At 40.3% G+C, this 23579-nt stretch overlaps 1 protein-coding gene across 1 annotated transcript in view; it reads right to left on the minus strand.

Annotated features, from left to right (window-relative positions):
• LOC103040342 (pappalysin-1) overlaps positions 1–22977 on the minus strand; it is a 236254-nt gene extending 213277 nt beyond the window's left edge. Inside the window, exon 1 of the mRNA XM_049465816.1 lies at positions 20483–22977. Within this exon, the coding sequence (XP_049321773.1) occupies positions 20483–20870 (388 nt within the window). The 5' untranslated portion in view covers positions 20871–22977. The remainder of the gene's footprint in view (positions 1–20482) is intronic.
• Between the last annotated feature and the right edge of the window lie 602 nt (positions 22978–23579).

Below are 23579 nucleotides of genomic sequence, written 5' to 3' on the forward strand. Positions count from 1 at the left end.
ATGGCTAATGGTTAATTGTACAGCTCAGGGATATATATATATATGCATGAATGGGTTGTTTAATAAAGAAGACAACTTGAAGCCCAGAAGGACTACAAGACGGATTTCACACTGCTAATTTTCTCTTACTTCAGCTATGTTCAGCTACCTATAACCATTAATTAATTTCGACAGACAATATTCAGTCTCACATTGATACGCTAGCAGAAAAAAATATATTGAACAGAAACGGAAGATTTTAATCTATAGGATGTGATTTTAACTTGCCATTGCAAATGTTCCTGAACTCATCTGGTGCTCATTGTCATGTCCTGTCTGTCCTCGTGCCTGTGTGTGTTCCACGTGACCTGGGCCCCTGTGTTCTGTTCCAGTACTTTTCCACCTGTGTCAATTTGTAGCTCCGCCCCCTAGCCCCAGGTGTTTCCACTTCCCTTGTGTGTTAAATAGCCCTCCTCTGTCTCTTGTCCTTCGTTGGTCTTTGCACTAACCCCTGTTGTTTGTCGTACCTCTGTTTCTTGTGTTTATTCCTGCGCTCCTTGGTTACCTGCTCTCTGTTTATCCCGTCTTGTTTTAGTTCCTTGTTTATCTTGTTTATTCCTGGTTATTGTCTCTGCTTTGTTTAGTTCATAGTCTTGTTTCATTCATTTGTTTTCCTTGTATAGCCCCCCTCTTTGTTTGTAGTTGATATTTATCTTGCTTATTCTCGTGCTCCTTAGTTCCCTCCTTAGTGTATATCTTTTGTTTATCCTTTGTTATTTTTAAGTTCCCTGTGTTTTCCCTAGTTTATTCCCTTGCCCTGTTTTAGTTTATCCTGCCTAGTTTTATAGTATCTCTTGTTTGTTTATGTTAGTTTTATATCACGTTGGTGATATAATATATATCACATTGTTCTGTGTTTACCCGTCTATTTGTTTATTTGTTGTTTAGTTATTAAATTCCTATTCTTACCTGCACTTACGTTGTCTCCTCGTCTCCCTACCTGGGTCAATCCTGACACTCATTTGCTTTCTATTAAAGATTTCTTCAAATCTTCTTCAAAAAACTTGTTATTTTAGAAGTATTATAGTCCAGAAATACTAGTGTTCTGCATAGCATAGCCTACTCTCCCTTATGCTGGAGGCACCAAAACACCTTTTTCCTGTTTCCGCTGGAAAGCATGTGTCAGGTTCAGCAAGTTAATGTAATGTGTTTTTACTTATATCACTCTGGTTCACTTCTATACCCACCTCCGCTCCATTCTCTCTCTCTCTCTCTCTCTCTCTCTCTCTCTCTTTCTCTCTCTCTCTCTCTCTCTCTCTCTCTTTCTCTCTCTCTCTCTCTTTCTCTCTCTCTTTTCCTTGGGAAATCCAGCAGAAGGAGCGTGTTTACGCTAGGCCGTGGGCGTGCAATGAGGCATGCCTCGCATGTGGAGATTCATGTGTTCGCCTATTATTCTTGCGAGAGACATGCTTATAACAAGGCTTTGTCACATACACAAACACGGGAGACTCATTACCCGGCTGAGAGAGGTTCTAACGGCACTGTTTGGGTTCCTGTGCGCGTTTTTGCGAGTTCACACGCCGCATGTACATCCAGCGTACACCGAGAATCCGCTTGATTTAAATGCGCAACGGCGTCGCGTGAAAAGAGTTACAGCCCTGCAGTTAGTAAACTGGATGGGAAAACTGTTTAAATGTTTAATTCATGTGGAAACAGGGTTGCCAGATTTAAGCAAATTACAAAATCAGACACATGCTGGAAGAGCGTGAGGCGGATCTGAGGGATAAGAGAGACAAGCGGGTGCATCCAATACACAACTTTTGAGATACGAAGACCAAATTCGGCATGCTTAAAAAGTTTATAAAAGTTTATATAAGTTCTAAGCAACCTCCTAGCAACCACTTAGCAATACCAAAGCAGCCACCACAGACACCATGGCAGCACCTTAGCGACCACAAAAGATATCCTAGCAACATCATAGCAACACCTTATCAACCACCTATAAATGCCTTAGCCACACCTTTGCAACCACCTAGCAACGTCTTAGCAACACTTTAGCATCCACCTAGCAACACCTCAGCAAGACATTAGCAACCACCTAGCAATGCCTTAGCAACACCTGTGCGATCATCGAGGACACCATAAGAATACCTTTATAACAACATAAACCTCATAGCAACACCTTAGCAACCACCTTAGCAACACCTTAGCAACCACATAGCTACACCTTAGCAACAATCACAGATACTATATCATTTCCATAGCAGCCATCTAGCAATACCTTACAATGCCTTAGCAACATCTTAACAACCATCTTAACAACCACTTTGCAACCACAACAGATACCCTAGCATTATCATAGCAACCACCAAGCAACACTTTAGCAACCACCTAGTAACACCTCAGCAACCACCTAGCAACACCTTAGCATCTATCTAGAAACACCTTAGCAACCACCAAGGACATCACAGCAACAACTTAGCAACCACCTAGCAACCACGGCACTTTGACAGCAACCACCTAGCAACCACTTAGCAACACCATAGCAGCCACCACAGACACCATAGCAACACCTTAGCAACCACCTAGCAACACATTAGCAACCACCTTGCAACACCTTAGCAACCACAACAGATACTATAGCACTTCCACACCAACCACCTGGCAAACAACACCAATAACACCCAAGTAACACCTTTGCAACCAACATACACCCCATAGCAACACAATAGCAACCACCTTGCAACCACCTAGCAACCACATAGCAACCACCCATGTCAGTTTTGGCAGAAACAGATTTGGCAGAAACTGCAATCTAGTTACAGACTGTAGTTCTGTATCTGTATCTTCAATACTCAGGACCCCACAGGAGAGAAAACCAACACAACTCAGCCATTATAAAGTAAAGTATCAGTGGTTACAGGACTCTGCCCACAGGATGCTGCTTTTCATAGAGGTTTTTAGAAGAAAAAGTTCCTTAAAGCATCTTAACAGGTTCCTCCACAGTCTCAAACTAAAGAACCCCCAAAGGTTCCTCAAGGATCTTCTATTTTAAACAGTGTCTGCCTCCGCTGCAGTCAAAAGACTGTGTTAATGTGTGTAAGTGATGAATCCACATGTTTATATCAAGTAATGCCTCAGCAACCACCAAGAATACCATAGCAACACCAGAGTAACCACTAAACAACACATTAACAACCACCTAGCAATGCCTTAGCAACACCTTAGCAACCACAATGGATAGCCTAGCATTATCATAGCAACCACCTAGCAACACTTTAGCAACACCTTAGCATCCATCTAGCAACACAACACAACCTAGCAAGACCTTAACAACCACCTACCAACCACCAAGAACATCATAACAATATATTTGCAACCACCTAGCAACACCTTAGCAACCAGCACAGATACTACAGCACTTCCATAGCAACCACCTAGCAACCACTTAGCAATCTTCAATAAAACCATAGTAACACCTTTGGAACCAACATAAACCCCATAGCAACACCTTAGCAAACACCTTGCAACCACCTAGCAACACCTTAGCAACCACCTAGCAACACCTTAACAACCACAACAGATACTAAAGCACTTCCACAACAACCAACTAGCAAACACTTCTTAGATTTCATAGTTTTTAGAGGTTTTTAGAAGAAAACGTTCCTTGAAGCATCTTAACGGGTTCCTCCACAGTCTCAAACTAAAGAACCCCAAAGGTTCCTCAATGATCTTCTGTTTAAACAATATCTATCTCAGTCTACAGTCTAGACTGTGTAAATGTGTTTAAATGATGAATCCACATGTTTATATCAAGTAATCCGAAAGTATCACTTCAGAAAAGTCACGATCTTTCATCTTTCCCTGACCTCTCTGGACCTCTTCTTCTCTGTCCTCTTAGCAACCACCTACAGTAGCAATGCCTTAGCAACCACCAAGAATACCATAGCAACACCCTAGCAACCCCTTAGCAACACATTAACAACCACCTAGCAATGCCTTAGCAACACCTTAGCAATCAACACAGATACTACAGCACTTCCATAGCAACCACCTAGCAACCACTTAGCAACACATTAACAACCACCTAGCAACCCCATAGCAACACCTTAGCAACCACCTAGCAACCACCAAGGACATCATAGCAACACCTTTGCAACCACCTAGCAACAACTTAGCAACCAACACAGATACTACAGCACTTCCATAGCAACCACTTAGCAACCACTTAGCAACACATTAACAACCACCTAGCAATGCCTTAGCAACACCATAGCAACACCTTAGCAACCACCTAGCAACCCCTTAGCAACACCATAGCAACACCTTAGCAACCACCTAGCAACCACCAAGGACATCATAGCAACACCTTTGCAACCACCTAGCAACACCTTAGCAACCAACACAGATACTACAGCACTTCCATAGCAACCACCTAGCAACCACTTAGCAACAGCATAGCAGCCACCACAGACACCATAGCAACACTTTAGCAACAATCTAGCAACATCTCAGGAACCACCTAGCAATGCCTTGGCAACCACATAGCTACACCTTAGCAAGCACCACAGATATAATAGCACTTCCATAGCAACCACCTAGCAACCACTTAGCAATCTTCAAGAAAACAATGGCAACACCTTTGCAACCAACATAAACTCCATAGCAACACCTTAGCAAAAACCTTGAAAACACCTAACAACACCTTAGCAACCACAACAGATACTACAACAACCAACTAGCAAAGTTTTCAGAGGTTTTTAGAAGAAAACGTTCCTTGAAGCATCTTAACAGGTTCCTCCACAGTCTCAAACTGAAGAACCCCCAAAGGTTCCTCAAGGATCTTCTATTTTAAACAGTGTCTGGAAAACCCAGCCTGCCTCCGCTGAAGTCTAGACGGTGTTAATGTGTTTAAGTGATGAATCCACATGTTTATATCAAGTAATCCGAAAGTATCACTTCAGAAAAGTCCGGATCTTTCATGTCTCTGACCCCTCCGGACCTCCTCTCACTCCGTCAGGCTTCTCCAGCACGTGAGAGCGTTCTCCACGGGTCAACATCAAACGTGCCGGCGCTCGGAGAGCCTGTGGGGGCCGGAGCCGGGGGTCAGCCCTGTTAAACATTACGGCCTCTCCACGACACCGCCAGAAACGCCTGCCATCTGTCAGCGTGCACACTCCAACTAAAAGGTGTGCTAAAATGCCTGCAGGGCCTATTATGTAAACACATGTCAGAAGTCTGCCACGCTCAATTAATCTAACACATTACATTTTTCCAGACGAACTGTGCAGCCCAGGCTAACACACACACACACACCACACACACACCGTGTATTTATACACACCGGTATTTGCATACAAGCGCAAAAGCTCATAATAGCTCTTCTTAAGTTCAAAGACAGTCTTGCTCACGCTCGCCATTTATCTTTCCTCAAGAAAAAATCACACTGGAGTGGTAATCACAGGGGCACAAGCACCTCACACGCACTGATGAGAAGTCGAGATTGGAGATTGAGTCCTGAAAAGCTGCTTGGGTGAAGAATCCAAAAAAAAAAAGAGCGATTTGGGGAAGGCAAGACTGATTGAGAGATGCAGAGATGAATGCTACACTTCCACAAGTTCCAAAACTGAGTTTTCTAATCTATTTTTTAAATTAACAAAGATTTAATTTGTTTAAATGGTTCAAATCTCTTTTGAGGGGTCTGAAGTATATTCACTCAATGTAAAGGGGACATTCCAGGATTTTGGTACATTTCCTGTCCCACCACTTAAATTTCAAATGTACGTATCCAAAATATCTAAATGACTATTTTTTGTGAAAAATTTACTTGTTATAAGACAAACTGTAAAATATGGTGGAAAAAAAAGCTACTTAGATATTATTCAAAAGACCGAATACCTTTGGACCACCTCAAAAAATGGCCGTTTTCTCTGGTCCCACACATTGGGTGACCAAATCCTTTGGCAAATTTAACAATTAAAATAAGCTCTAAATAAATGACTTCCTCGTGTATATGTTGATCTGCATCTCCTTTACTTATGAAAACAACTTCTTTGGTCTACATTGTTTTGCATGTTACAGTTTTTATGTTATTAAGTCGTGTCCCACAACATGCGCTCAACCCTGTTACCATAAGGAATTTTACCTGCAGAGAAAGAGTTAAAAATATTTGTCTACTGGCACAAAGGAAGTGACATCACAAGGACATTTTCTGCCCACATGGCAAGACCAAGAGTAAGTGCTCTAACAATTTTCAAGTTTTTTTTTTCCAAATATGTTTGTCCGAGTTGTGTGTGTCACTCAGTGAACTCAACCCTGTTGCTCATACTGTAAGACTAATAATGAGTAGAGTCAAAATTTACTTTATATATTATATAACCATGTTTGTCCTTGATCTTGTATACATGGCTAAATTTTACAGTTAGCATCTGTTCCTGGGGTAAACCACAACTTAGCCTAGATTTACAACCCTGTTACCCGCAACCCTGTTACTGTAAGTTACCAAATATATTACATAATCTAATTTAAAAAACTGCTTTGATACCTGAGCTTGACGAATCAAACTTTTTGATAGTCTATTACCTGTATTTAATAAATATATGACTAAAAATGATCAAATTGAAGATCAAATTTTCAGAAGTGACCACCCCTGAAATGTACCAAAATCCTGGAATGTCCCAAAGGCCACAGGTTTCAAGCAATATGGGAAAGAAAAAGGATCTCTCTGCTGCTTTTGAAAAGCGTGAAATAGTGCGATCATCATACTGTGAAGAGATTTGTGGGTGATTTAGAGCACAGATGGCTTTTGTGCAGATAAAGGCAAAATGAAGAAGGTGTAGAACGGGGGTTTTAACCCTTTCAGACCCTGCATCTATTGAAATTGAAAACACAGCTCTGTTTAATCAATCTATAGCAATCTATAGCTGATTTGAAACTGTGCACTGTGCAGCATCATTTAGGGCATTTCAATGTGTCTTTGCTATCATAATGACGGGAAAAGTACACCTTGAGACCTGTTGCAGATATAACAATCTGCATATTGAAGTAAGGAATGGCAGCATCCCAGCTAATGAAGCAGATTAAACAGATTAAAATTTTCCCCATAAAAATTGACATAAAAGCTATGTAGAATACAAATGACAATGTTTAACAAATGATTCAATTGAAATCGATAAAAAATACAAAAAAAAATATATATATCTTTATTTATAATATTATATATTTATAATAATAATACATTTCAACTAAAGACCCGATAAATAAAACATAATTCAGGTCTGAAAGGGTTTAAAGTTACTTACATTTCTTATTTTAAGAAATCATTAAAGGCCAAATGTGGTTCATTTATGGTGCTTTCTAGGACCATTTTTTATATATTTAAAAAAAAACACTTTAGCCATGTAAGGAACCATCAACTTTAAGATTTTTAAGCTGTATTGGTTCTTTTTCTTGGGTTATTTGAGCAGCAAACATGTCTGAAATCTCAACGTCTTTGGGTAAAGTTTCATATTTGTAAAAAAACATTTGGTTGTTTTATGCCACTGCTTAAAGAACCATTTATAGCATTTTATTTTGTATTTATAATTACTTGGTTAAATAATCTGAACGGGTCAGGTACTTATATTTAGCATTTGTTTTACAAGAAAACAGTTTTAATCTGGTTGGAAAACCAAATAATTGGCACAAACCAAAAAAGACTGTGGTCTGAATGAGTTTGGTCATTTAGAACAAAAACATAGTGCATCCAACAAGATCAAAAGACAAACGCCAAATGTGTTTTTTATATAGCTTTTGTGCAAAAAAACTCCTTATTTTTAGTAAAAGCAACTTCTAAACAACCAAACAGGAGAACATTCCCATGATCCCTGACCTACAGCAGATACTGCATCCAACCCCGCCCTCCAGCTACAGTTACTCAACCGGTCACACGAAAGTCATATCTGATAAAAATCTGTTGTACTAGAACTTCGTGACCTTTCGCTCGTCACGGAAGATGGTTCTGTCCAAGTGCTGCTTAAGCAATCTTCCCCCCGCATGCTGATTTAAATGTGGGATGTTCTTCTAATTTTCCGCTGGTGTCGCTGCTGGTGGGCCGTCGTGGGAGTTGGATTTGGGGGCCAGCGCTCACTTGCATAAAACATTTGGCCTAAAGTGTTTCCTCTAACCTTTAGTTCACTGTGTAAAACCTTGTTACAGTGGATGTTCTTAGTGCAGTGGTTTTAAGTAGCCCTTTGGATTTTAACTATATATTTTTAAAAATTATATTAAAATTGATTTTAATTCATATTTGCTGACTTGGTATTTTTCACTTAGAGTTCTCTGCGAAAAAATTCAAATATAGAAAAAATATATTAAAAAAAAACAAGACTTATATGCTTGTATATTGAGCAAAAAATGGAATCTGCCAAAAACCTAATTAAGGGAAAACTAATTTAGTTTTGTTATATTTTATTGCTTCTACTTTGCATTTTGACAGGAAAATACATATTAAAAGTTTAATTCATCTTTTTTTATTAGCAGGAATGTTAATTACCAAATTCCTAAAACAATAAAAAGCAAAATTTTAAAAGCTGACAAGTTTTTTTTTTCAGTTATTGAGCAATTAATAATTTTAATACCTTTATTACATTTTTAACCATCAAAACAGTTTAATTTATTGCAGCCCTTAAAATTGCATATACAGCTCTGTTTCTGAATAAGTTTCTCTGATTTTGCTATTTATAGGTTTATGTTTGAGTAAAATGAACATTGTTGTTTTATTCTATAAACTACAGACAACATTTCTCCCAAAAAATTCAAATAAAAAAATATTGTCATTTAGAGCATTTATTTGCAGAAAATTAGAAATGATTGAAACAACAAAAATAAATAAAAGATGCAGAGCTTTCAGACCTCAAATAATGCAAAGAAAATGAATGCAAAGTTCATATTCAGAAAGTTTTAAGAGTTCAGAAATCAATATTTGGTGCAATAACCCTGGTTTGTCACAGTTTTTTTTTTCATGCATCTTGGCATCATGTTCTCCTCCACCAGTCTTACACACTGCTTTTGGATAACTTTATGTTGCTTTACTCCTGGTGCAAAAAATATTTAAACAGTTCAGTTTGGTGGTTTGATGGTTTGTGATCATTCATCATTCTCTTGATTATATTCCAGAGGTTTCTCTACAATGAACTGTACTGACTTTCTGACTTCTCTACAAGTTTTTCATACAAAACCAAAGATGAAATAATGCAGAAATTGACAAATTCGTGAAGCCCCATTGAAAATCACTGCATAATGTGTTTTAGGCAAGCGGCCGCTGGCCCCGAACAGGCCTAACACCCTCCAAAATATAATAATTTCAACTTTATTATGGCTATTAGACTGTCAGACTTCAAAACCTGAGGCCGGCCTGTTCCAGGCTTTCATCAGAGGCCAGGGTTTGGGCGTAATGACCTCTATGAGACTAGCTGCTGACTAGTCTCTGCTCACGAGCTGAAAAGTGCAAAAGTGATCCAATTCGTTTTGCTCCCCACAGACACACAAACATTGCCTCAGCGCTGTTCAAGGTCCTGAATTTCACTGTACTGGCGAGTCTGTCCAAGCTGCGCTGCTCTCCAACAGCACACCCGCCCGTACAGCGCAGCAGCAGACGGCATATCTGTATGTGCACAGGACTCCCAGCGGCTCGTTTGATTGTGCACTGCCACGAGAGTGCCGAGTGCCGAGTAGCTTCACAGCGCTTCTGATACAGCAGCTCACAGTTGCAGCCTTGTGCTGATTGACATCACCCTTTGGAGTGATGAGGGGAAAGAGAACCATTTACTCTACCCACCCATAGAGAGACCAACTGTGCTCTTTCAGGGTTTTGGCAACTGATGGCAAGCTGCATGACCGGGATTCGATCTAGCGATCTTCCAATCATGGTGGAAGCGCTTTAGACCGCTGAACCATTCAGAGCCCACTCTGATCTTTAATTTTATGTCATTTTAAACGTACAGTGTTGCAGAACATCAGTCTGTCAAAATCTAAATCACTAATAGAGAGGAACCAATACTTTATTTAAACTCCAATTGAAACATTTTTAATCTAAAATCTTAAAACAGTGTTTGTGTCCCTTTCTTTTCTGGGAAATTGATTTCACACTAATAAATAGTCTGTGTCAAAATAAAAGTCACTAAAATACAAAATAGACAAATTGTGAAGCCCTGTATTCAATTAGTTTCCAGTCACGGGTTGTCCTGTCATTGAATAAAAGTCACTAATACACACCAATAAATAGTCTGTGTCAAAATAAAAGTCACTAAAATACAAAAAAAAAAAAAAAAAACGAAAAGCATAGCTCTGTATTCAATCTGTTTTGAGTCCTAGGTGGACCTGTCTCAAAATAAAAGTCACTAAAACACACCAATAAGTAGTCTGTTAAAATAAAAGTCACTACAATACAAAAAATTGAATAGTGTAGCCTGTAATCAATATGTTTCGAGTAAAGGGCTGACCTGTCTTATAATAAAAGTCACTAATAAACACCAATAAATAGTCTGTGTCAAAATAAAAGTCATTAAAATACAAAAAGAAAACAAACAGTGTAGCCCTGTAATCAATCCACATCAAGTCACATGTTTACCTGTCTGATAATAAAAGTAACTGATAAACACCAATAAATATTCTGTGTCAAAATAAAAGTCACTAAAATACAATTAAACTAATAGTGTAGCCCTGTAATCAATCGGTTTTGAGTCACTGTGCTGAATCTTTCCTCGGACTCATTTGATCTTTAGTCACAAAATAGTTACAAAATAAAAGTCACTACAATATAAAATAACAAATAGTGTAACCCTGTATTAAATCCGTTTTGAGTCAAGGGCTGACCTGTTGTATTATAAAAGTCACTAATAGACAACAATAAATATTCTGTGGCAAAATAAAAGCCACTAAAACCCACCAATAAATATTCTGTGTCAAAATAAAAGTCACTAAAATACAATATAACTAATAGTGTAGCCCTGTAATCAATCGGATTTAAGTCAAGGGCTGGCCTGTCTTAGGATAAAAGTCACTAATACACACCAATAAATAGTCTGTGTCAAAATAAAAGTCACTAAAATACAAAACTTTGAATAGTGTAGCCTGTAATCAATCCTTTTTGAGTCAAGGGCTGATTTGTCTTTATGATAAAAGTCACTTAAACACACCAATAAATACTCTGTGTCAAAATAAAAGTCACTAAAACACAAAATAACAAATAGTGTAACCCTGTATTAAATCTGTTTCGAGTCAAGGGCTGACCTGTCTTATAATAAAAGTCACTAATACACACTAATAAATATTATGTGTCAAAATAAAAGTCACTAAAACCCACCAATAAATATTCTGTGCTCAAATAAAAGTCATTAAAATACAAAAAATGAATATTTTAGCCTGTAATCAATCGGTTTCTAGTCATGGGTTGACCCGTCTTAGAATAAAAGTCACTAATACACACCAATAAATAGTCTGTGTCAAAATAAAAGTCACTAAAACACAAAAAACGAATAGTTATAGCCCTGTAATCAATCGGTTTCGAATCTCTGAGCTGAGTCTTCCCTCGGACTCATCCGATCTTTCCGCTGCGCTTGTTTGGACTGCTCGGGACATAATCTGATCCAGACAGACTACGAGCTCTTCTGTTTATCAAACTCGTCTCGAGCTGTATCAAGTGAATCCTGGGGGGCCAAGCACTTTGTTTCGTCTCGGCCGCTCTGATTCGGCGAGCATCGCTGTAAACAACGCAATAAACCTGGCAAGCCCTGAAGCACACGACGAGATCCTGAAAACAACAGCGGTCTCGGCCTCGACGCAGGCAAAACAACAACAGTGAAAACATCACAAACATCTAAAACAACAGAGCCAGAGCGAAAAAAACAAGGCCTGGATATTATCTCCAAAACAAAGGGATGTAAATGTTTGTTTTGTTGGCCTCATGCCTCGCCTTCTTAGAGGCACGAATTAGATTTAAAAGATTAGATGCTGACACATTTGCTCCCGAAAGCGGCGAAAGCGTGGACTATCAGCAGAGGAAGGAAGAAAACAATAGATTAAGAGCATACTTATATTGCTAATATACTGTCTGAAGCTTGAGACACTGCATTTTACTGTATTTTACTGTATTTTTACTGTATTTTTATATAGATTTTATATGTGGTGCTATTTTCCTATTATTATAATTATTAGCATTACATTTACACAGACATGCCAAAATGAGTAAGAACTAATAGTGGTGGTTGGTGTGGGCAGTGGATAACACCACTACCACTGCATAGCTATGCTGTGCTACACCAACAGAAGTCCTTGGTCTAGACTCCTAACACTACATTGGTCCAACTCTTCAATGGGTCACTCTGGATAAGAGCGTCAACTAAATGTCGTAAATGTAAATTTAAATGTAAATGTCATCGTGTCCCATGACTTTTGACATGTCCAACATGAGCTAAAGAATGCTGCACTGGATAATTCTCACCAGATGCTGCCGGCCACGATCATTACCAATTGCAAAACTTATAGAACACTATCAGGCCTTGCTTGAAGCTTGAACCTTGCCATGAGCACTATGGCCAACGGTGTTCAACTTCATTAGGCATCCCCATGCCATTCACTGATGAAACTGTTCACTTCATAATCACTTAAAATTTATATGCTGCTGTCCAATGTCTTGTGGCATGTCATTGACATGACACATGGTGGTGGTAGCTTCACTTTTGATACATTTTTGATTAAACAATAGAATGGCTACATTTTTGTTTCGGTTCCACAACTACTAAGAAAAAAATAAATAAAAAAAAGAGCTACAATAAGTTCTTTACAAGCATTTCCCACCAACCATCAAGTGCATGCCGCTACATGACGCTATGCATGGCTTGCTTTCTGACAGGATGAAGCATTTGACAAACGTGTGAATCAGAGTCTCTGAGAAATCGCCCCGGGCTCATATCTATAACCACCGATATCTCAACAATGAGAGATAAAAAAGAGAGAGAGAGAAAGAAAGAAGCTGGGAACAATAATATCTCAACATTTATGTGTAATGGACTTAATAGAGTATAGGGTAGTTTCGGGAGTATACAGTTCTGGGGTAGTATAGGCTAATATAGGTAGTATTGACTGAATACAGGGTAGTACAGGATAATAGATGGGTAGTTTATGGGATAATGTAGAATAGTATAGGGAGTATAGGGAATAATATAGTAGCACAGGGCAGTATTATAGGGTATTATAGGAAGTATAAGGAAGTACAGAATGTATTGGGTAGAGTAGAGTACCATAGGGTAGCATAGGGTATTAAAGAGCAGTATTGGGTAGTATAGGAAATATAGGATATTGTAGGGCATTATATGATGGTATAGTCTAGCATAAGGGAGCAATATATAGTATAGGTTTGTAAGAAGTATATGATGTATACCCTAGTATAGAATTGTATAGGGAGTATGGAGTAGTATAGAGTAGAATAGGGAGTATACTGTCACAGCTTAGCCCATGTCTGCCTTGTGTTTCTCCCTCATTTGGTCTCTTGTGCTCCTGCCCCTCTGTTTACCTGTCATGTTTCCCAGCCATGTGCTTCTGTTGTGTTTTGGTCCTGTCTCCGCCCTAGCCCCACCCTGTCATCAGTGATTTGTAACCCGCCCCCTCTTGATTGATCCTCAGGTGTTTCCAGTTTCCTGTTCCCTCCTCATGTATATAAGCCCCTTTGTTTCAAGCCTTCTTTGTCTAGTCTTTTGTTGGTTTGTTTGCTGTCCGTGTTCAGGTTTGATTCATGCTGTTTCTTAGATTCCTGTTTTCAAGTTTAGTGTTTTGTAGTTATGTATTCAGTGTAACTTTGGTTTATTTTGTTTGTTTGTTAATTTGTTTTAGTTTTTATTAATTTAATAAAATTAATTATATTCTGCACTTACGTCCATCCCCTCACTCCCGTGTAACAGTATACATTATACTACAAGTATAATTGGGTAGTATATGGTTGTATATGAAAACATATGGTACTATAGGGTAGTATAGGGGCGTATAGGATAGTATAGAGTTGAATAGGGGAGTACAGGATAATAGAGATATAGGTATAATGGGATAGTATAGGGTAGTAAAAGATAGTATTGGGTAAGTACAGGGAGTATATCGAGTATAGAGGAGTATAGTATAGAGGAGAATAGTGAATTTACAGTAGAGTATAATAGAAAAGTATAGAGCATAATTTGGCAGTATAGGGTTGTAACATGTTGTATAGGATAGTACAGGGGAGTATATGGTTGTATATGAGAGCATATTGTACTATAGGGTAGTATAGGGGAGTATAGGAAAGTATAGAGTTGAATAGCAGAGTACATAATAATAGTGGTATAGGTATTATATATAGCTATATAGGGTATTGAAGAATAATATAGGGTGGCATACGATATAATAGGATACTAAAGGTTAGTAAAATATAGTATAGGGGAGTACAGAGAGTATATGGAGTATACCCTAGTATAAGATTGTATAGGGAGTATAAAGCAGTATAGAGTAGAATAGGGAGTATACAGTATAAGAAGCAAAATAGATTAGAATTGTATGCTAGTATATAGTAGTATAGGGTTGTATATGAGAGCATATGGTACAATAGGGTATAATAGGATAGTGTAGAGTTGAATAGGGGAGTACAGGATAATAGTGGTATAGGTACTATATATAGGTATCATATATAGGTATTATAGAATAGCAGAGGGTGCTATAATGTATAATAGGATAGTATAGGTTAGTAAAATATAGTATAGGGGAGTAAATAGAATATATATATAGTGTATCCCTAGTATAGGATTGTATAGGGAGTATAGAGTATTATAGAGTGGAATCAGGTTGTATAGGGTTATATCATGTTGTATAGGGTAGTACAGGGGAGTATATGCTAGCATATAGTTGTATAGGGTTGTTTATGAGAGCATATGGTACTATAGGGTAGTATATGGAAGTATGGGATAGTATAGAGTTAAATAGAGAAGTACAGAATAATAAAGGGTGCTATTAGGTATAATAAGATAGTATAGGGTAGTATAGGGTGATATAGGGGAGCCTTTATAAATGATCCATAATATTTTTTTTAAATGTTAGGTTAATAATAGTTCTATAATGTTTTGCGTGACTTTTTCCATTTATTTTTGTAATATATTTTTTAGGTTTATTTATTGAGAGAGATAAAGAAAGAGAGAGAGAGACGCACAGACACACAGAAAAAAAATAGAGAGAGAGAAAGAGAGAGAGAGAGAGAGAGAGAGAGAGAGCGAGAGAGAGAGAAAGCCTATTAGCATGAGCAGACTAGAGGCAGCCACAACTTTGAAACACAATGACGTCATCTCTGAGAAAAAAAAGAGCCTGAGACTGGTGAGGAATCGCTGCCCATTATTTCTCCTTGCCGTTTTTACTTCCACCTCCATCCTCAGCATCACAGCATCCAACTCCCACCCTTATAATCTGCATATCGGAATATGCTGGAATAATGTATTTATAATGCATTTATAATGTGTTTATTGCATGGAATATTTGTTTACACAGTACATAGTAAGCTAGAAATGATGAAAGCCGGAGCAGGCTCTCCTCAGCCGGGGCTGTGAGGTTGTGTTTTGAGTCGGCGATGCCCTCTGTCGGCTCAGCCGGGAATGGAAGCCGGTGGAAATTCTGAAATTGTGCTCCGGCTCTCGACTGCATGCCCGTGGAAGTCTTTTACAGCAGTCTTTTACCGACAGGAAAACGATACGAGCACATGATCCCGAATGGAATGGTGTTCCCAGGAATGGACGGGACCTGGAGCCGGTCAGGAGCTGCAGCTTCTCCTTCTCAAATTTTCCCTCCGATTGAAGAGAGAGAAAGAGAGAGAGAGAACGAGAGAGAGAGAGGGAATTAGAAGGGAATTAGATGGAGGATGGAAGAAGGAAGCTGCCGGCTGTTGCTGTTACTTCTCGGACTTTCCGGAAGCTCCCTGTCGGTGCATCACGGGCGAAGGTTATTGCTTTTGACATGGGCGGGAAAACCCTGGAAGTCCAGTCTCGCTCAATCCCTCCTCCCTCCCTCCTTGGCTCCTTCTGTTCCCTCCCTCTCTCTCTCTCTCTTTTTCGCTTGCTCGCTCGCCCGGCTCACAAACTCGTTGCTCTGTTCTGTCAGTGTCAGCTGTCTGCGGCGAAACACTGAGGCAAGTGTAACACATCCACTTAAAGGGGAATTCCACCAATATTTCACGACGTTAAAAAATAGGTTTTTGCACGTCAAGAATCGTGTGCCATGACTTTTGTCATCTCCCAGAAAAGCTACAGAAGTCTTTAAACATTGACGATTTAAGCCAGAATCAATGGTCACGATGATTACCTCTGAATGCAATGCACTGTCTGTCCAATAACCCCATAGAGGAAGTTATTACACCAAAAAATATCTATGCCTATTAAGATATATTTATAAAAAATACATAAATAAAATGCTTCTCTATCAAGCTTTTATTTACATTCCTCCCCTTTCTCTCTCTCGCATGCGCTCGGCATGACTTTAGTTTCCACCCGTTCTCATTTTTCCGTCCATTCTTGGGCTCCTACCACCTTATACTGTAAGGGTGTTTTTCCCCCGGTCGTGTTCCAATTCACTAGCCAGGGCAGCATTAGTGTATTGGACCTCGACCCTGGTGACAGGGGTTCGATCCCGCGTGAGGAGGTGTGTTTATTCATTTCTTTTTTCCTTTCTTCTTGGGTTTACCTGCTTTGAGATCAGCTGTTCTGTCTGCAATTGGGTTCAACAACCCTCTGGGCTTTCAATAAAACTATTGAAACACCTGGAATCACTCAGGAAATACCTGGTATACCATGGCAACCACCATAAACTGTTACAAAACACCTTAGTAACAATCTACCAACAACTTATGAACCAAAAGTTTTACTCCAGAGTGCACAGGTGTATAATATGAAAGCAGCAGCTAGGCATGCTGGGACTGCTTCTACAAATATCAATGAACTCCAGCACTGTGGTACCTTGATAGGACGCAGCACCTGTGCAACAACAAGTCCAGTCGTGAAAGTTCACTACTCACTACTAAATATTCCACAGCCAACTGTCAGCACATGGCAACCACCTAGCAACACCATAGCAACCAACAGCTTTACAATAGCAATACCTCAGCAACCACCTACCAACACCTTAAGAACACCTCTTCAGCAAACAACCAGAACACCATGCTAACCAACTAGCGACACCTTACAAGCCAACCCACTTTCATAGCAAATCCCTATTAACCACCTACCAATACCTTATGAACACCTTATGATGTTACAGCAACATCGCTGATCTGCTTATCTGAGTTCCCTTTCCTTTTCAATCATTCTTCAGTAAGCACCCAGCAAACCATCTAGCAACACCATAGCAACCACCCCTTTCCGAAGAAACCACTTCGCAACACCACAGCAACCAATCCAATTTTACAGCTACACCTTAGTAGTCCATGTGAATTAAAAAAAAATGGTGGAGTTCCCAATAAAAGTTACTTTAGTCCTCAATTAAAATTCAGTATTAAATTTAACCTCCTAGCAACACCATAGCAACCGACCTCTTATCACAACATTCACATAGCAACACCTTAGCAACCACCTACCAATACCTTCTGAACACCTATGTCACTGTTTGGAGTTCACCTTTTAGGTTACTTCAGTGTTCAACAAGCACTGAGTACACCATTGTAACCTCTTAGCAACACCATAGCAACTAACCACTTTCCACAGCATCCATCTAACAACACCTTAGCAACCAACCCACTGTCACAGCAACACCTAAGCAACCACATACCAATACCTCACAGCCACAGATCACAGTTTGCAATGTTACCATGTTAACGTCCTAGCAACACCTCAGCAACCAAGCTCTTTCCATAGCAAGCTTCTATGCCATAGTGAAAATCCCCTTTAAGCTTTATCAGTCTTCAATAAACACCCAATACACCATAGCAACCACCAACCAATACCTTCTGATCACCCATGTCACAGTTAGCATCTATTTGAATTCTGAAAATTGGTAGAGTTCCCCTTTAAAGTTACTTTAGTGCTCAATAAACACTCAGTACACCATGGTAATCTCCTAGCAACACAATATCAACCAACCCACTGTAACATCAACACCTTAGCAACCACCTCACAAACCCACACAGTCACAGTTTGCCATGTTACTACGTTAACCTCCTTGCTCAGCAACCTCAGCAACCAACCCCTTTCCATTGCAACCTTATATGCCATAGTGAAAATCCCATTTAAGCTTCATCAGTCTTCAATAAACACCCAGTACACCATAGCAACCAACCTCTTTCCCTAGCAACCTTCAGGCAACACCTTAGCAACCACCTCAGGAATACTACTGCTAAAAAATCGAAGAAATGTCTTAGGGACTGCTGTTTTAACCACTGAATTAAGTGGGATTTTTTTTTAAATTGGTGCAGTTCCCACAACTCTGCACCAGAGCACACTACTGCATCCCCAAGCACGGTCCCAATCCGGCAACAGGTAAAAAAAAATCACATCTTCTTATGAAGCTGGAAGCCCACCGAAGCCCCCCACTCCCGGCACTACCACCACAACCACTACTGCATCCTAGATTACACCTTAATTTCCCACCGTCCTCATCTGGACCACATCTGCAGCAGCATTTCACACGCTAAAGCCAAACTTCTGCTCTGATTACCCTGATAAAAACTCCGCACACACATAACACACTCACTCCTTTCCCAACGGCGTGCATCGAACTAGACTTGAATGTGCACATCAGTTCCACACCACCGAGAAACATTCCACCTTAACACAACCAGTGCCAAAAGTAACACCGGCACACTGCTCTCGGTTCACTGCGTTTCATTCAAGCGGAAACATAAACACTGTAAACACGGTAAATACAGTAAAACGTGGTAAAAAAATGCTCACTTTCCAAAGCACTAAAAGCTTTTAGTACAGGACGACTCGTTCGTTCGGTGCACTATTGCTCAACACACTTTCATGCAGTGCACTCTTATTTACCCAGAGCAGCAGCACGTTTTTCCACTGTGCTGTTTTGCGCGGCACACTCATCCAACGCAGCACTTACCCAGAGTTTTTCCAGCGCACTGCTATTTACCCAGCACAGGTTTCAGCACACACTTATACAGGGCACTAGTATTTAGTGCACTTTTTTTTTTAACATCTGTCCTGTGCATTATATATTAATGCATTATAGTTTTTAGTACACTTTCTTCGAATGCACTTTTACTCATCCAGAGCACTATTGTGCACTAGTTTAACACACTTCAATACATTACATCCTTTAGCACACTTCTAGCACTGCTTCTTTAGTGCATTAGGCAGTGGGACAGTACACTTTCATCTAGTGCACAATTACTTATCAGTGCACACTATTACTTTCCTATAACACTTATTCTCCAAATCACACTATTATTAGCACTACTGAGTGCATACTATTACTCATTTTATCTAGTACATACTTTTCACTTCACACTATTACTTTTCCAGTGTGCTGTTATTTATCCAGTGCACACTAGCACTTTTTTACTTTGCAATATTACTTATCTATGCATTTTATTATACTCTATGTACTACTATGTATATATTTATCTAGTATATTAATGTATTGCTAATAAAGATTATTACTTTTTGTAGCACACACTCGTTTTTACCACAGACTGTTCCAAAACACTTTTTCTTATTCAGTGAACTATTGTATATCCAGTGCACTCTACTGTTTGGGGCACTCTTTTCTAGTACATAGTTATTTTCAGTTCACTATTACTTATTCAATTCACTGTTCATCCATTTTTTTTCACTATTATTTTTACTTTTGTACTATTATCTATCCATTAGCACATGTTTTGTGTACTATTGCTTATCCAGTGCACTATTATTTATCCAGTGCACTATTACTTATCCAATGTACTATTACTAATGCAATGTCCTATTACTTAATCAGTGTACTATTATTTATCCAAGGCACTAGCATATTTTTAATATTGCTTGTCTTGTGCACTAGTACAAATCAAATGCAGACTATTACCTTTCTAGTACACACTTATTTTTCAATTTGTACTATTGCTTATAAAGTCCACTATTTGTACTACTCTTAATCCAGCCTACTATTACTCATCAATGTGCACTATTACTTTACCTGTACATCAATACTAATACTATTATTTATTTTTAATGCACCAATACTTTATTTTATACATAGTAACTTTGCATTAGTATACACTTATTTTTCGATTTGTACTATTGCCTATAAAGTCCACTATTTGTGCTACTCTTAATCCAGCCTGCTATTACTCATCAACGTGCACTATTACTTTACATGAACATTAACACTATTACTATTCTTTCTTTCCAATGCTCTACTACTTTATTCTATACATAGTAACTTTGCACTATTTTGATCACACTTCAGCTTCAGTATACTCTTAATTGCACACCAGCGCACTGTGCTCACCACGCTCTCCCAAATCACCAAAGCGCGCGCCTACCTGCGATCACTGCGCGCGGCCGCTGTCCTCCCTCGGGCTTTACCCACATGCTGAGTGTGAAGTTCCCCCGCGGGACGTCCACCGCCGGCCGAAGACGCAGCTGATCCCCGCGCCCCCCGAACCGCACCGCGCGGCTCCGGTCGCGCTCCTCGTGCACCGGCTCCCCTGCTCTCCTCCTGCCGGCTCCCGCCGGCGCGCGCCGCTCGGGTCCGGGCACGGAGCGCTTGCCGCGCGGCAGGCGCGTGCCGCAGGCTCCGGACTGTGCGCCGAGCGCGGCGGCCACGGCGGCTTGGCGCGCGTGGGCGAGCTCCCTGCTCACCCGGGCGTTGCGCGCAAAAACGCAGAGCGCGAGCGCGGCCAGGCAGGTCAGCACTGCCCAGAGCCTCATCGCTGCGGCTGCGGCTGGATGTCCACGATGCTCCTCTACTGTCCTGTCCGGTCCTCGCGCTCGTGCTCGTGCAGAAGATCCCCCCTAGTCCCGCGCAGTCCGCTCCACAAGTCCACGAGTCCGCGGGTCCGCGGGAAGGTGATGCTGTTATTAATCGCTCGCGTGCCAATACTGTTGCTGTTGTTCCATCGTTACGCCCCCCCAGCTTTTCCTTTACACACACACACACAGACGCGCGCGCACGCACACACACACACTCACACACACCTTTACATCATGGCTTTCCTCGTGCACGCTCGCGCCATGCACGCTCTAAAGTCCCTCTCGCGCTCGGCTTGGAGTTGATTCATCTATGAGCTCCACGTTGCCTTCCCTTCTCAATGGATCCAAACGGGGAGGGGAGGGGAGGGCAGGGGTGTGTTTGTGTGCGCGTGTGTGAGTGAGGCTGAGAGTGTGTGATTGAGTTAGTCTGGGAGAGAGCGTGCGTGAGAAAATCTGAAAGTGAGCCTGAGTGAGTCTTGAGTCTGTTTAAATCTGAGTGAATTTAAATCTGAGTGAATGTGAGTCTGAGTGAATGTGAGTCTAGATTAATTAAGTCTGTTTTAGTGAATCTGAGTCTGTGTTTAAGTTTTTGTTTGATTGGGTCTGAGAGTGTATAAGTGAGCCTTAACATTTGTATTTGAGTTACTGTGTAGTGTGTTTGAGTAAGTCTGAGAAAGTGAGTCTGAATTTGTGCATTTGAGTCTTGTGTTTGAGTCTAAACGTTTGTAATTAAGTGGGTAGGTCTAAAAAAAATTAAGTGAGCCTGAGAGTCTCTGAGTGAGTCTAAGAGTGTCTGATACTCTGTTTAAGTGAGTCTGGCGCTGTGTGAGTGAGTCTGAGACTGTTTGAGACTTAGTTTAAGTGAGTCTGAGAGCATGTGAGTCTGAGAGCGTTTATGTTTAATAAGTTTGAGACTCTGTTTAGGCGAGTCTAAGGGTGTCTGAGACTGTTTAAGTGAGTCTGAGAGTGTTTGAGACTTTGTTTAAGTGAGTCTGAGAGCGTCTGAGACTCTATTTAAATACGTCTGACAGTGTGTTTGTCTGAGAGTGTTTGACACTGTTTAAGTGAGTCTGAGAGCATGTAAGTCTGAGAGGGTTTGAGACTCTGTTTAATAAGTTTGAGACTCTGTTTAGGCGAGTCTGAAAGTGTTTGAGTCTCAGTTTAAGTGAGTCTGAGACTCATTTTATGTGAGTCTCAGTGTGTGAGTGAGTCCGAGCCTATCTGAGACTCTATTTAAATTAATCTTAGAGTGTGTGAGTCTCAAATTGAGTATTTGAGTTAATCTGACAGTGTGTTCTGATACATCTGAGAGTCTGAGTCTGAACGTATTGTTTTTGAGTGAGTAAGAGTGAGTCTGAGAGAGTGTCTTTCAGAGAGTTTCTAAGTATTAAATCTGTATGTTTGTATTTGAGTTGGTCTGTAAGGAATATGCATGAGTTTCAGAGTGTGTTTGAGTCTAACAGAGTCTGAGAGTGTTGGAGTGGGGGTGGGAGGTGTTTTAGGGGGATGAGTAATTACTCAATCAATAAGAAAGCCCACTCAATGCCCTCACCCTCCACTTCTTCATTCTAGACCCATTTAAAAAATATATCTGCAGCTGGCGTGCAGCTCCTCCTCGTTTCACTGGCGCGTGAGAACAGCTACGAACAGCAAAAGCAGACAGAGTTGCACTTCAGGTGCGCAGGAACAGATCTGGGGGAGTCCCTGTTTATCAGTTTATCTGTTTATCTGTTTAAGTGTTTAATCATGGGTATTGATCAGCGTGTTTGAACATAGGGATGCTAAGCAATCGCACGTATAAAAACAAAGAAAGTAAAAAAACAAGCAAACAAAACGCATAGATATCCGAAAAAAGACCAAAGCCAAAGAGAGACAGTGCCTTACCTTACAGAAACCAGTGTGAAAACACACACACACAACTTCCCTAACTCGCTAAACACTGGAAACCAGTAGGGCACCGTTCAATCAACCCAAACGCGTCGATCTAGCCCCCCTCTCCGCGCCACCCACGGCGTGCGTTAAGCTTTTACGCACGCTAACAGCAGCTCACGAGAATTACGCACGCGGAACGAGCGCCCAGACGGCAGTCTGCCGGCTCCACAACTTCACACTGCTCTTATAGGAGGACGTGGAGGATGGGGGCCAGCCAACCAGCAGCAGAGGGTGGGATCCACCAATCAGAAGAGCCCACAGGCTGGCCGGCTACACCTGGGACAGACAGACAGACAAATATAAACCGAGACAGAAAGACAGACAGAAAGCACTGGTATCTATCAGTAATTCAGTTCTGGATGCTGGTAATAGTATCAGAAGTGCTGGTAAACGATCAGCAGCTCTATGAATGAAACAGTAAATAAGCTGCTTTTTAACGTCCTGGGAGAAAAAAACGCTTCAATACTGGAGTCTGTGCAACACTGTGCACAATACTGACATCTGGGGGTCAGTATGGAGAAGTGCAGGCGATGCTGTGTTTATGGTACCTGTGTTTTGGGGCTTTAAAATAAAATTAAAATAATTAAAATGCACAAAAATAATAGTAAAAATATTTATGCTAAAAAAAAGTAATGCTGTGCTTTAATGCATTGGTAATAATAAATCATATAAATAATACTATACTAGTGCAAAAAAAAAAACAGAACATAATTGAAAATAAAATCAGTGTCTCAG

The sequence above is a fragment of the Astyanax mexicanus genome, chromosome 1, assembly GCF_023375975.1.
Source record: "Astyanax mexicanus isolate ESR-SI-001 chromosome 1, AstMex3_surface, whole genome shotgun sequence".
In the NCBI taxonomy this organism is placed as follows: domain Eukaryota; kingdom Metazoa; phylum Chordata; class Actinopteri; order Characiformes; family Acestrorhamphidae; genus Astyanax; species Astyanax mexicanus.